Source organism: Alligator mississippiensis, chromosome 2 (genome assembly GCF_030867095.1).
Source record: "Alligator mississippiensis isolate rAllMis1 chromosome 2, rAllMis1, whole genome shotgun sequence".
NCBI lineage: Eukaryota > Metazoa > Chordata > Crocodylia > Alligatoridae > Alligator > Alligator mississippiensis.
The window spans coordinates 211,640,049-211,654,918 of record NC_081825.1 but is presented as its reverse complement, the minus strand read 5'-3'; the positions used below and the strand labels follow the sequence as shown (position 1 = coordinate 211,654,918).

General features: G+C 42.4%; 1 protein-coding gene and 1 non-coding gene across 7 annotated transcripts in view; both read left to right on the top strand.

Moving 5' to 3' along the window:
• Positions 1-266: 266 nt before the first annotated feature.
• The window catches only part of GAS2 (growth arrest specific 2), a 161,330-nt gene continuing 146,726 nt past the window's right edge, over positions 267-14,870 (top strand). Inside the window, exons 1-3 of one of the 6 annotated variants that reach the window (XM_019477076.2) lie at positions 268-476; positions 8,795-8,855; positions 14,690-14,851. In XM_019477076.2, the coding sequence (XP_019332621.1) occupies positions 14,710-14,851 (142 nt within the window). In that variant the 5' untranslated portion in view covers positions 268-476; positions 8,795-8,855; positions 14,690-14,709. Of the gene's footprint in view, positions 520-992; positions 1,119-8,794; positions 8,856-14,689; positions 14,852-14,870 lie in introns of those variants that run through there. The other 5 variants (XM_019477077.2, XM_019477078.2, XM_019477079.2 and 2 more) reach the window with 5 other exon arrangements.
• On the top strand, positions 12,765-12,868 carry LOC132248925 (U6 spliceosomal RNA). The gene has a single exon (XR_009460397.1). It is a non-coding gene; the product is annotated as a U6 spliceosomal RNA (small nuclear RNA).

Below are 14,870 nucleotides of genomic sequence, written 5' to 3'. Positions count from 1 at the left end.
GATTTTGCAATAAAAATGGTGCTATGAAGTGCTAAGAAGTGCTCCTAGCCAGCACGGGTTTTTTTCTTTCGTTTTAGGAGGGGGTGGGGAGGGGGGGAGTTTAAACTTAAGCTTTTTCACAATCAGCCTCTTGGAAGGGGAATCATAATAATAATAAAAGAAGGAGCCCAGGCACCAAGTGCCTGCCAAGGGTTTGTAATATAATATCCCAGCGTTTCAAGGGTAAACCAGTGTCAATTACGTTTGCCGTCCCCCAGAAAAAGTAAGCATTTAACTTCCGTTCAGTCTATGTGGACTGATGAAATGTAGGAAATCTGTTTCTGGAAAAAAAAAAATTGCTTTCCCAAAGAGAGCACCAAGTGGAGCGATCAGAAGTATGAAGAGTGGCTGTGCTGCTGCTGCTGCTGGTCTGCTCAGGTTGGGAGAGCAGGACGGGCTGCAGGAGGAGAGCGGCTTTGTGGCACTGCAAGGAGAAAGTGAGTGAGATTTCTTCCCAGCAAGAGCTCCAGGAGGCTTGGGGTGAGGAATGCTGGCCACTTGAAAGGGCTACAAGGGGGGAGAGAGAGGGTGCTCTGCTCACAGCTGCAGGCATCTGGCTGCATCTGCAGAGCCCGGGCTCCTTGCAAGTCAGGGTGGGGGTGGGTTTGTTTCACTGCAGCCTTTTAATTGCAAGAGAGAAATTTCAAGGTGGGGGAGCTTTTGTTTTCGTCCTCGTAGCCTGAGATGGCAAGAAATCCTACCTCCAAAGGGATTGTGATTCAGACACCCGGTAGGGAAAACAGCCTAGTGCCGCAATCAGATCTGTCTCCCATCTGCATGCTGGTCCCAGGCTTGGCAGTGTCACTTAGGCAATTGGGGAGGGATGAGATGGGAGGGAGAGGAAAAGCAACGTTAATGATTAGAGGATCATTATGTCCAGCTGAGGGATTTGCCAGGGGCCGGTTTCTTAGCGTGCATAGTTTGTGCTAAGCCCCCGGATTGATGAATGTTTGCATTGTCTCGCCTCTAATGGGCAGCACTTTGTGGTCTACACACTCATGGCAGAGCCATCAGCCCAAGCCTTATGTGCATGGGCCCTGAAGAGAGCATCCAGGATAGTATAGATCAGAGCACTAGTGGTGAGTGTCTGACAGCCACCCAGGCAGATGGACCCTGGTAGGCTTGTCATCTTCTGCTTCAGCTGCATGAATGTCTCCTCTACTTTCAGCACATCCTCTCTGCCTTCTTAGCTGTCTGGGGCTCCCTCTGTGCTCTATTAGCTTTTGGGCACTGGTGCTGCAAGGGAAGGGGGACACGGTGGTTGTGTAGAGATGGTAGTATTGTGCACTGGAAATATGATCAACTGCATCCAATGCAGGAACAAGTGTTTTGGTGAGCAGGCTGCTAAGTTTAGGCAGAGCCAAGCCACTCCAGTGAGGGCAGAAGTAATTTCTCCAAGGTACCCTGGTTGAAACATTAGCTTCAACCCCAGAACAGCTCTTTCAGGCTGTTGCTTGCCTTGTCAGGCAGAGGAGGGCAGGCTTTGACTTGATGCTTTGATTCTTTGCTTTATGGTGGTTTCAGAAAGGATCACTTCTGTCTTCAGACCTGCTTTCCTCTTCCTGCAGCAGCTTTGGGGGAGGAGGGGCATTTGGTAGCCTTGGCTGGCTTAGCCAAGAAAGGTGAAGGCCTTCTTTGCTGGTCGCAGAGAGCCGCATTACAGGCTTCCTCTAACGCAGCTCTAGCAGAGTGCTTGCAACATGTCTTTGAAATGAAAAAAGATGCCTGTCTTTCCGTCTCCGTGCACATTAAACCTTGGGTTGTTTCTTTGCTGTTGAGTGGACACGGTGCCAAGTGTAATGGTTTTGCGATGTGGGTTGTGATTGAATAGGAAATTAGCTGACATTCCTAAATTCACTTCATATGGTGCAGTAGGCCATCTGATCAGAATTATACTGTGGTACCCTGGTTGAAACCTCTGCCAAGCCTGGATCAAGGAGGTGAGACAGTAAGTGTTGTCCCCGGCTACTTTCAGCCTTAGAAAACTCTATCTATAGTCTCATCATTGCAACTTGGTCAGAATGGAGACAGGCTTAACATTCAGGCACCTACCTATCCTATTCCCGCTAGAGTCAATTAAAGCCTGGCCATTGGTTTCAAAGGAGGCAGGATAAAGCCCGATAGAATTACGGAATGGAAGTTTTCACAAACTGAATACAAAATTCTAGGATGTGGTGATTTATTAGCAATAAACCTGTGGCATTGCTCTATATAAACATGCCTATTCTTTTTTTAGAAATATAAAGGTAGCCATACTCATTAAGAGTCCATTTCCTGTTTCTAAATGCATTTTATAATTTCTTAGATAAGGGAGATTTGATATTTTCATTGTTTTTTATAGATTTTTTTTTAATATTTTTCATATTGATTTTGCTTAGGCAAGTAGACCCCCCCTTCCCCTGATCCTGCTGTGTTTTTGCAGGCAAAAGTAAGAAAAGAAAGAACCCTAACTTTCTTGGCTGGGTCATGAATCAGAAAAGGACTATTATTTATCGCATTATGTCCAAGAAAATATAGAATATTTCTCAAATTTTTGTTTGTGTGGGTGAGAGAGATGCAAATAACATGCCTGCTTTCCTTTTGGTGGAACAAACATGTATCAAGACAACAAAATTACCTTTGATAGGAACAGTCCTGAAAACTGCTAGCCTTCCAGGAACCACCTTAAAAGAGGATTTTATTTTTTTTGGTTAATTTCATTTGATGCTGGCTTCAAACCAAGACACTTATAGGTCCAGAGTATCAATATACAGTCCTTTGCCAGGTTCCAGATACACTGTGTTTTAAGTACAGCACACATTTTATATCAAATATATTCATAACATAAGGGACAAAGACTTCTTGTGATTAAAGTTTACTTTATCAGTGTAGATCACATTTTGATGTAAGCCCTTAAAAATTCTAATTGATTAATGAGTTTCAGATGGTGGTTCCCCTGCCTTTCCCTTTCCTCTCCTTTTAACATGTACAGTATGCTCTAAGCTAATCTGGGAGAGCTCCAGAAACCCTGGGCTAAATTGGTTGCGGTATAGTTTATAAGGATAATAAAATAACTAGAAAAATTGAATTTCCTTACACAAATATAATCATGCTTGCTGCATCTCTGTGAGCTTGTTTTATCTTGTTATTTTTTTGTAGTTTGAAAAGACAATTAAGATTACAGATAAGTGTCTTTAAGGTGATGCAGTTAATAGTGACATATAGTATCTTGTAGAATGTATGGTTCTATAAAGGTTCTTCATGACAATTTATATCATATGGCAGCAAAATCAGAAGTTAACGTTAACAGTTTCTATGGTCTATATGTCATTTTATAAAAGTTAAAGGATAAAATGAGTGATTATTACAATATTCTAGGATCATCACACCTTAGAAATTCATTATGACGACTGATTGAATCACATGAAGGTCACCCTACAACATCTGATTGTTTGCTATATTTTCCCTAGTCTTTTGTTCAGTTCAGTTTTAAGTGTCTCAAAATGGGGAAGCTTCTGTTATTTCCCTTGGGAGACTGTTCCACTATCTAGCAGACCTTACCATTGATAGCAATTTCCTGACATTAAGGAAAACAATTTCAGAAGTTGTTGATTGTCTCTTGAATTCCGAGGAAGATGTTAATCAATAATATATATTGACATACACATAAATCAAAGATTATTCCGAACTCACAGTTTACACTGTACTCTCATCTAAGATCTTTTGCATGTGCAAAACCATAAATATTGGGATAAGAATGCTAGCATTTTTGTTTTTAATAATTCAGCCTTTCAAATGTGGACAGTTTAACTGCATGTACCTATCATATGTTTGTACTCATTAGGGGCGTCTACACGTGCATGTAATGCAACGCAATAAACTCTGGCACAGTTCATGATGGAGTTGATTATTCATGAGTGCTGTGTTTGCACGTGCACCTGGGATCACAGCACATTGAGTCTGTCCAGAGTAGCACCAGCTGGCAGGGAGCCTGGGGAGGTCAGCCTGATAGCCTGGGGCTGCTCCAACCCAGCTCAAGGTGCTGTGGAGGGGCTAGCTGGGACATGAGGGTGATATAGTGTGGGGCTAGCCAGCAGGCATTCCTTGCACTGTAGCACCCTCATGCCTCACCCAGCCCCGTCAGCATCTACACTTGTGTTGTGGTGGAGTAAATAGTTCTGCCACAGGATAATGCTTGTGTTTAGCAGTACTATCCTACAGAAGAGTTAATTAGTTTACTCCAGCCTAATAGCACCTCACGTGTAGATGGTGATGTTGTACTGTGAAGTTAATTAGTAGGGCTGTGTGAAGCTTTGGGTGGTGATTCAATTCAGAGGAGATTCAGCCCAATTTGGTAGCTGAATCTCTGAATCCAAATCGAATCAGGGGACCAATTTAAAGGTCTGAATCGATTTGGAGCTCTCCGAATTATCAGAAAAGATTTGGAGAGCTTTGATGATTCGGGCAGTCCCCGGTTGCTGCAGCAGGGAGCTGCAGTCAGCTCCGAGCTGGTAAGTACTAGGGGTGGGGAAGTGGGGGCTGGGGGAGGAGGGAGGGGACCCCTGCCAGCCCCCCTGCCCCTCCACTCCCCCAGCCCCATCATGGCTGCCCCCACCCTCCCCAGTTCCCAGTACTTTTAAAAAAAAGCCCCATGTTCACCAGGTGCTGCCATGCGGGGGCCCCCACACTGCATGGGGGGGCTCTGCACAAGACCCCCAACCCCCCTCCTTTCTCCCTTAGCCCCCCCATGTGTGCCCCGCCTGGGCCAGCTCTGGATCTTTAAGAAAAAAAAGGTGACAAAAGCTCCAGGACTCGCCACTGTTGGAGCAGCCTCGGGGCTTTGGGGGCTCATGCAGAGCCCCCCATGTGGTGTGGGGCAATGGGGGGCAGCAGGGATGATCCCCTGCTGGGGTGTTTTTTAGGTTTTTTTTCCTTAAAGGGCTGGAGCTGGCCCAGGCAGTGCACCTGTGCGGGGGTTGGAGGAGTGGGGGGGGGTCAGAGGGCTTGTGCAGAGCTCCCCATGCAGCATGGCATTGGGGAGTGCCCCCCTGCCCAGCAGCACCTGGTGATCTGGGGCTTCTTTATTTTATTTTATTTTTTTTAAGTGCCGGGAACTGGGGTGGGCATGGCAGCCATTGCCGGGCTGGGGGAGCGGGCAGGGGATGGGCCTGGCTGATTCGGCCAAATTGAATCAGGGCAGTGATTCAAATCACCAAATTGAATTGCTGTCCCCCAAATCAACCAAATTCAAATCCGAAGTGAATACTAGGTGCTTCGCACAGGCCTACTAATTAATCAGCTCCATGTGCAGATTTGTGATTGCATGCAGATCCATGTTCGTTTCCAAAATATGCATGCCGACTTTCTGGCCTCAGACATTCTCTGCACTGCAGGGGAGCAGGGAAGGGAGTTGGACCCTGAATATCCAGGGGTCAAAAAAAAACCGCCCTGAAAAAGCAGTGTGGCGCGCATGTGTGTGTGTGTGTGTGTGTGTGTGTCTGTGTGAGTGGGGGGCAGCGTGTGCCACTCATAACTAGAGCGTGGCCATCTGGGGCCATGCTCTGGCTGCGGGTCAAGCTCCTAGTGGCAGGATTGCTGCTGCTGTAGCCCTAGAAGGTTCCTAAGACCCCAGGTAAGGCTGCTGGGGCTAGTACAGTGCCTCCTCTGGCATAACCTGCAGAGGGCCCATGGCACAGGTGTTCCCTGGGGACAAGTAGCGGCAGCACAGTGTGCTGCTGCTAGTTGTTCTCGGGGAAACAAACATCCATGCTTATGTGGATGTGGCCTTTGGGTGCAAATTAATTATGAACTGCTTGATCCATTAAAAGTATTTCATTTTCAACATCCTTTAATGAACCCTAAATAGAGATCTTATTCTTATTTCAAAATGAGTCAGTCAGTGCTCCAGACACTATATTCAAGCTCTGTTGCAGGGCCAGAACAGTTTTATTCTTTTCCATTCACTTCTTGAGGTGATTAGAACTAGCAGGGAGATCCAGCACAGCCCCTTGCCAGGTACTCATGAGTTTTGTTCTGGCTTTTGATCCTCAGACTTCTCTCTTTCCAGAATGGCTGCTATCCAATACCATTACCTTCTTTCTAAGACAGCAGGGGATTGTCTGCAGTTGCAGCTGATGCCCCTGTGTGAAAGCCAGTGTGCCTTGTGTAGTGTTGCAGGCTCAAGTTCCTGTAATGAAAGCTCTGGCTACTTGTTTCTAAGATATTTTCTGCCCCTGCTACCAGTGACTGAAGCTACTATTATGCATGATGTGAACCTTTACTGGATTCAACTGCAGCCATCTAGTCAGCGTACTGCTTTTCATCTTGTACAGGAAGAAATTCAGTCCACTAACATAAAGGTGGAATATAGTGTTGTGAAATAAACTCCTATAACAGAATCAAGATACAGTGTCCCCAAACAACACAACTTGTCTGACTGTGCAAAGCATGGGGGCTGCTGGATTATAGCACAAATCCAGATTTGCTGTCTCTTCCCAGTAACTCTGGATTAGCTAAAATCACCTGCAAATTGAATTTCTGTTCTTGTCCCAGACAGACCAGCCAAAATACTACAACAATGGCTACATGGTGGCTCTGTGCTGCTGCTCACCAGGCCAGTCTTCTGCATCTCCTCATGTGAGATTAAAGAGAGTTTAGTGCCCAGATCTCTTCAGCCTTCACAAGAGACATCTGGGGGGAGACCGTCGCAGCCTATAAGTTTATCAAGGGAGGACAACAGAGAGTTGGAGATGCACTATTTACCAGGGGACCCCTAGGAGTAACTAGGAATAATGGGTACAAACTAGTGGAGAGTAGATTCAGGTTAGACATTAGGAAGAACTTTTTCACAGAAAGGGTGGCCAGAATCTGGAACAGGCTGCCAAGAGAGGTGGTGCTATCACCTAACTTGGAGGTCTTCAAGAGGAGGCTAGATAGGCACCTGGCTGGAGTCGTCTGACCTCGGTCCTTTTCCTGCCTGGGGCAGGGGGTTGGACACGATCCTTTGGGGTCCCTTTCGATTCTACAGTCTATGAATCTATGAATCAGACTCTTTGTTCAGGAATTATATGACTTGTGGAAATGTTTTATTTGTCACAGATGTTTTTTAAATTTTGCTTTTTGTAACTGAATGCAAATGCAGTGTGAAGTGCTGGCTTCGTCACTTTGCATACTGAAGTCTTCTACTATACAAAGCAAGTAGTGCATAGAAAGCTACTTAGAAGTATTTCCTGTGGTGCCATTTTACCATATTTTCTTGCATATCATGTATCCCTAAATAAACCTTGTTTTGGGGAAGGCAGAATGACGGCAAAACAATTTTTTGACAGAGCTGTATAGAGCAGGGACAGAGCCTAATCTTTAGCTTGCTCGGTCCCTCTCTCCTACTCAACCAGAAGCTGTAACCCCAGTTGCTGAAGATGGAGGTCCATTGCTAGATCTATGATTTTGAAAAGAGATAAAAAGTTGGCGAAGCTGTGAAATAGGGGGAGAGAGACCGGTAGTAACAAGCAGGAAAATTGCCAGAAGAAAGGTTAGCTTGATTAGTGGACTATCAAGACCATTAAAAAGGACAGACAATTATTACACCTGTGGAGTAAAGAACAATCAGTCAGTAGGTCAATTGAGTCCCTCAGCTGCCTGAATAGAAATGTCACTACTGCTGCCAGGAGGTTGGTTTGGAGCAGGAACCAAAATGGGGTGCTTCTATTCTAGGCCAAAAAATCAGCTTTTTTGCTTAAAGACCTATACCCCAATTTTAGGGGGTGAGCTGTTGTTTTTTGGTAAAAGGTAGGGTATGTGAGAAAATATAGTAATCTGTCTCATCTCAAAGTGGAAGAACCACCTATACTTATGGTGCAAGAATTTGATTTGTGGACCTGCTCAATTCTTACTGGATTTTTTTGAGACCACAGGCATAGGTGTCAAAGATGTCACTGGACAGCTTTCAGCTGGTAATATTTTTAAGTCATTACTTACTTGGATGGGTAAAGTAGAGATAAAAGGGAACTACATTGAATTACTAGATCTCTGGTTAGCTATCTCTGGTACTTTCATGGACCCTTTTACCACACTAACATGAGCATCCAGCAATCTTTAATGTTTTTCTCTTTATAATACCACTTGGAGGTCGAAAACTACTGTTATCCCCATTTTACAGATAAAAAACAGATTTAAGTTCAGACAAAGCAGGGAACTGAGCCCACCTCTTCAAAGCCAAGGTCTAATGCCTGCTCCACTGGATCATTCCTCTTCTTTCTGCTAAGTTATCTTTTCCATCCATGTATGTTTTTAACACACAGCGTATTATTCTTTCTTCCTTTTGTAATAGTAATTAATTTAAATGAAAAGCCACCAGAATGACAGAAAATTGCTTATTTGATTCTCCTTGCTTACACCTGATGATCACTGACAATCATGAACAGATAGCTTAAATTACACCGCTGGCAAAATACTGGTCTGAGCTACAATACACAGAAAACTAAATGTGCCTCTGTAAAGCAAAATAAAAACTTCACTGTCTGGTGGGAGCAAACAGGGAGGAGTGTAACCTTCCAGCTTGTTGAAACTGTTACATGTCATTAGGTGTACTGTAAACTAGCCTGCACTGAATTCTTTGCCTAGACAATGAGTCTAAGAATTTGAGATGTCTCCTTAGAATGACAAGTGGAGGGGGGGGGGGAGGGGAGGGGAGGGGAGGGGAGGAAGACTATACTGCATAAATATGACTTGCAACAAAACAGAAGGTTAAAATAGATAAAATTCTGTCCTAATGTAGGATTGCTTTCAGAAGAGCAGGGGAGAAGTTGTTTCATGAAGAGTATTAAGGCATTTTAAAGGTAAGTTTTTAAAGTACTTATGCATGTCAGTACTGGGTTTAATTAAAGGGGATATTCTGTGACAAGATAAATTTGATATTATTATGTAGACTGAGCTCAAAGCTTCCCCCACCACACCTCCTGATATTATACTCCTTGTATTTCTGATGAGATAAAGCAGTGTTTGAAAAAAATATTTACTGGTAAGTTAAGGGTAGATTGTGCAGTCCTTACTGGAAGGATGGCTTAGAGGTGTGTGTGCTAGCCAGTGACTTTAGAGACTACTTCTGTGACTGTGAAAAGTCAGTTGATCTTTCTGTTTGCCACTTCTTCATCTGTAAATTGAGGATAATGCTTCCCTACCTCCTAGCTTATATGTAGTAAAGTGTGTAGATGGTATCGTAATGTGAGCATTACATAGGGAGTGAAGAATCCAGTCTTGATTATGGATGTCATTTTAATGGAGCCTCATGGAGTTTGGAAGACAGTTTCCATTGACTTGAAGTTAGATTAAGGTCTGACCCTCTTGCAGTCCTTTGAAAATCCTAGCCAATGTGTAATGAAATTATACAAAAAGCTACCAAGGGCGGGGGGTCGGACTCGATGATCTACTGAGGTCCCTTCTGAGCCAAACGTCTATGAATCCCAAACAACATCTATACAGGTTTCCCTTGCTTTATGCTGTACGTGCTTTCCTGGAAAACGGTGCATAACTCACATTTGCATAAAGGGAACCCACTTTACAATGTAGTGAATAGGGATACATTACAAGACTTCAATTGTAGTGACCCCCAGACTAATTTCTACCACTTTTACAAGACAACTTTGATATTCACCAACAGCAGACAGTACACACAAGCACAGGGCACTATCATAATGGAGATGGCAACTACAGAAACACGTGTTGCAGACAATAAGAAAGGAGCACAGATCCACACAGGACTATATTTGGTGCATGTCACTCCCACAATACACCGCATAAAGCAGCTGACTGCGGGCTTCCACCACCATTCACATAAGTGAATTTACCTTGCATATAAGAAATTTTTGGTATAAAAAGGGTCATTGCATTAGAGTGAATTTGCATATACAGAACCTGCATAAAGCAAGAGAAACCTGTACTAGATTATGTGTGGATTAATAAACTAGTAAACAGATAAACCAAGAAAGCTGTTCATCTGGTAGCTATCATGTGTTATCACAGAGTTTCTATGGAGGGTTAAATTAAGTTTTGGGGGAGCTTCTTGAACTGCTTTTGAGAAAAGCCAGTATTAGCTGGAAAAGTAATAAAGAACTTAACAGCTCTGATACCATACTGACACCTCAGTAGCACATGGTCAACCATATTGATGGTCTACTGGTGGCATTTAAAAAAGTAATCAATGAAGATACAGGTTGCAATCTTCAGCCCTTTTCTTTTAGGTTGATTTCCTTTTTCTATGTAAAATATAGAGATGCTGTGGTTTGGAAAACCACAGGGTGATATAGGACAGGTTGGTGAAGAATCAAGAAGGAAATCAGTGAAATTTTCCAAGCAAGATGAGATTAGAATATATATTAATATATGAATTTTTCACTGTATTTTATTCATCCCAAATTCTTCTCTAGGGCTAGGGACAGACATGACACACACACTGGTTTCAGTGATCAGAAACTGGTTTAAACCTGTAACAGTACAGATGTTCAGTGCACATAAACCAGTTTGAAAATGGCTGAAACTGGTTTGAGATAAACCTGCTTGAATGTTGTATTAGACTTAACTGATTTGGCTCAAACCAGTTTATGCAATGTCTGTCCCAAACCCCTTGCTGGTTTAAGATAAGCCGGACTTTTCCAGCATCCCGGTATGCTCTTTGGGCTGGGCAGGGCTCTCAGCTCAACAGCAGGGCTCCCTCCTCTCTGCTTCCTGGCTGCAGCTCTGGCACAGACTGTGGGCTGCTCCCCCCTCATCACTCCCTGATAAGCAGGAATTCCCCCCTTCCCTTTGCCTTGCTGAGGAGGTGTCTGTGTATTAGGTAGCAGACCACACACTGGCTACAGTTGGTGCTGAATCAACAGGTACTTGGTAATGTCCCTTTGTTGTTTTCTTAATGGGACGATAAACACTGAGTTAGGGGTGATAAAAACTGTTATCAATTCCCTGCTGTGCTAATCGGAGCATCTTGTCAGGGCCTGGCTGTGCTCCCCCTCAGCTCAGTACTGCGGAAGGAAGGGAGGGCTGCTCTAGAGTACCTCCGGCTTCTAGCCTGAGCCACTCTAGGCATGTGTCTGCATTTCTGGGATGTCTGTCTGGTTACAAAACTGATTTAGCCTAGCCAGGTTAGACTAACCTGCAAAGATTGAATCAAATCAGGCTCAGGCTTTTTGAATGTCTGTCCCTAGCCAAAAAATATAGCTCTTATCATAGATTCCCCTCATTCGCATGCACATGCCACCAGTTTACAAATGTCTTTATTCCCCTTGCACTTGATCCTATTTTAGTATTTCCCTTTTTCTGATTAAGCTGTTCAAACCCTTCTCGGATCTTTCCAGCTCAGAATTGCCCATACCACACACTTAAACAACTGTCTTCCTACTTAAACTGTGCTTCACACAGAACAGTTCCCTCAGCTGCGACTCTTTTCCCTCCTGATACCTGGAAGCTGCACATAAATCTGTCTACATGCATGCACACTAAATTCTTCAGGACCAAAATTATGTTCTCTCCTATCTAACCACCACCAACATCAGGATCAAGTGGTCAACCTAGAGCCTTCCTCACTTCTTTCTTTGTTGCTGGGTCTGGAAAAGCAGCAGTCAGATTAGCAGAAGGCATATTTAGGAGAGAGTTCTATACTTCTGCATGGAACTGAAATCGCACTGCAAATGCCTGAATTCTTTGCTCCAGGCCTTCTGGTACTTGAAGCCCATAAGCTTCAAGGGAGCATGTGCAGTTTCTGTCCTATCCTTGATCCTAATGGGTTAGGCTCCACAGAAGGTGGTGTGTTTCTCTTGCAAAAGTTCCCTGGTGGTAGCTGTGTGAAATAAGACTCCAACGATCAGAACTCCTCCAAGCCTGTCTAGAGTCCGCACGAGACAACAATGTATCAGACAGCCACCAGTATCTCAGACACAATTTGGATGTTACAGATGGGGTTCAGCCCCATTAGCACCAGCACATCACAGAGCAGCCCATGGCTTTGGTTGGCCAGATGTATAAAAATGTAAAAAGGAATTTGCTCCTTGTGGAAATGTTGACAAGCAAATTCTAAAACTTTCCTGTAATATATTTTCTTTTTTTCTACAGCAGTGATGCCGTTTTCTTGTCATTATAGTTTTGCGTATATGTTTTAAAAGAATAAATGAAGTAAAATAAGAGCAAACAATAATGATACTGTATTCTAAAGGCGTATCTGTGTACATCAAGGTAGTCTGTAAAAAAACAAAAACAAAAAACCCCCAAAAACCAAAAAAACCCCAAAAGCTATTTTACTTTCCTTGGGTATCCTAAATCATGCACTTTAATAAGTAAGATAAGCTTTTCCTATTTTTACCACTAGAATTAAAGTGCTTATACAACCATGGTAGAGTGAGCTGGATTCAATTCTGACTCACACATCATCAACTGAATTCTTAACTGTTGGAGAGAAATTTTTTACTCCTTCTTAACTTCCAAAGAGGAAGTGTGAGACAGAAGGGTTTAAACCTGACTCTGCCTTAGACTCCCTGTGGAAATGTTGACAAGTAGTTTAACCTCTCTCTGTGCCTCCATTTCTCTGTCTCCAAAATGGTGATAATAATTCCTTCCTACCTTACAGCAGCATTTTGAGGCCCTCAGGTACTATGGCGATGAGTGATGCAGAGAACTTTTAAATACATTGTGACTTTACTGCTGCTACATTGTGATGTCTAAGCCAGAAGAACCCATTTTGAGAGGAGATTCCAGGTTAAGTTAGTAGAGCTAACAGCCTGAAAAAAATCGGAACGATACAGAGAAGATTAGCATGGCCCTGCGCAAGGATGACACGCAAATTCGTGAAGCGTTCTTTCTTTCTTTCTTTCTTTCTTTCTTTCTTTCTTTCTTTCTTTCTTTCTTTCTTTCTTTGACACGCAAATTCGTGAAGCGTTCTTTCTTTCTTTCTTTCTTTCTTTCTTTCTTTCTTTCTTTCTTTCTTTCTTTCTTTCTTTCTTTCTTTCTTTCTTTCTTTCTTTCTTTCAACAAAATGAGCTTATTTGGCTTGTATGTATTTATCCAAGAAAATGTAAACCCAAGATGCCATTTTACAAATTCAGTGTTCAGAGCATAGATCAAGTTTAAGTGTATGTCTTACTTATTTCAGACTTCTTTGATTTTCAGGGGAGTTTGGTGTACAGAGAGGTTTTTATCTTTTGCTACCACTAGTGTATATTTTAATGATGATTCAGAACCTTAAATTTTTGCTGGCGAAGATAGTCTACTCTCTGTTGTGTTTCATTAGCTAAAAAAACTGGGCAATTTTCAACAGAAATATATTTCAAATGAAAGTTGAGCCTATGTATGAGCCTATTTATTCTAAGTATTTCAGGAAATCTAAAACTTTTGGAAACTCAGGATTTTGAATGATGAGGGAAGTGATGCACTGCATTCATTGATGAGGGTTAAGCAAGAGATTAACCAGATGTTTTGGCTTAAAAAAGGAGTTATAGTTACCCAGGGTATGGTTACATGAGGGAGGATTGCTTTAATTCATGCATTAAGATATCCCAAATTCAGATGTGTATGAAATATAACAGCATATTTTTAACAAAAAATTGTCACTCTATAGCATTTTTGTTCTCTCTGCATATATTAATACTGCTTTTGCTTTTGTCATCTTGTGTATTTTAACTGTTGTATCGCAGAATAATAAATTGATCTTCCTCAATTTAATAAAAAGGTTACATCTGAGCTTAGTCCTAACTTTTAGGTATCATGGCCTGACCATGGTCCCTTGAGAACAATCATCATATGCCAGTGGGGAAAGTAGTCCTAACATCACACTGCTTTAGGTACGAACCCTGCCATCTTCATAGGGAAAGGAAAGGTCTGTTGATGACCTCTTCTTCCCCTAGCTACAGTTCCAATAGGCACCTTATGCCTTTGACTGTTGTCATAATTTAGAAAAAAGAATGAAAAAAATGAAGATTTTGTTCAGACCTACAGGTAGCTTTCACAGCTCAGAACTGAGGATTTCTGTAAGGTCTAGGAAAAGGCAAACTTGGACTACAACTTCACTGTGTGAATAAACAATTCCTTCAGGCTGCCATGCTATTTTTGTAACACAATTCATTAAGCATATTTAAAGTATTTTTTCTATATTTCTTCAGCTGTGAAATAAATTGTTTCCATTTGGTAGCCTTGATAGCTGTTTATTGCTAAAAAATGGTTTATTGCACTAGCAAAACCTCTTACTCGTTTTATTCTTAGGCCTGATCCAAAGAAATGGACATTGGATCAGGCCTTCAATAACTGTTAACTGTATATCTGAAAATATTTATTTTGATTTGCTTTTAATCATTCCTTGCAGAGTAGTTGATTGTGTTGGGAACATGTGTAGCTGGGTGAGTACAAATAAAATGAACATTATCTATTTGAGTGAATCACCAGCAAAATGCTCCATTTGCAAAATTAGGAATTTCATTTTATATGTTGTTTTCATGTGTTAGAGTTGCATCTGTTTGTTTGACATCTTGCATCTGAAAAGAGTAGCTAGTTTAAAACATTACAAATTATTTCTTTTCCTTTTCCTTCCCTCTCCTTTGTCCTCTTCTCACTTTCTCCTTTTCTTTCTCCTTTCCTTTGGCTTGTCTTTATATGGTATATTGAGATACTTTTTTTTTTTTAATTAAAAAAACAGGTACGACAAGCGGGTAAACAATGTGCACTGCTCTAAGCCCAAAGGCACGTGGGCCTGGGCTCTCTGACATGCATCAATACAGCCAATGGCTGGCCAGCAGACATGAGGCCAATTTGTTACCGATGAAAGAGGACTTAGCCCTGTGGCTCACAAACCTTCTGGGTAAGATAACCTTTCTCAA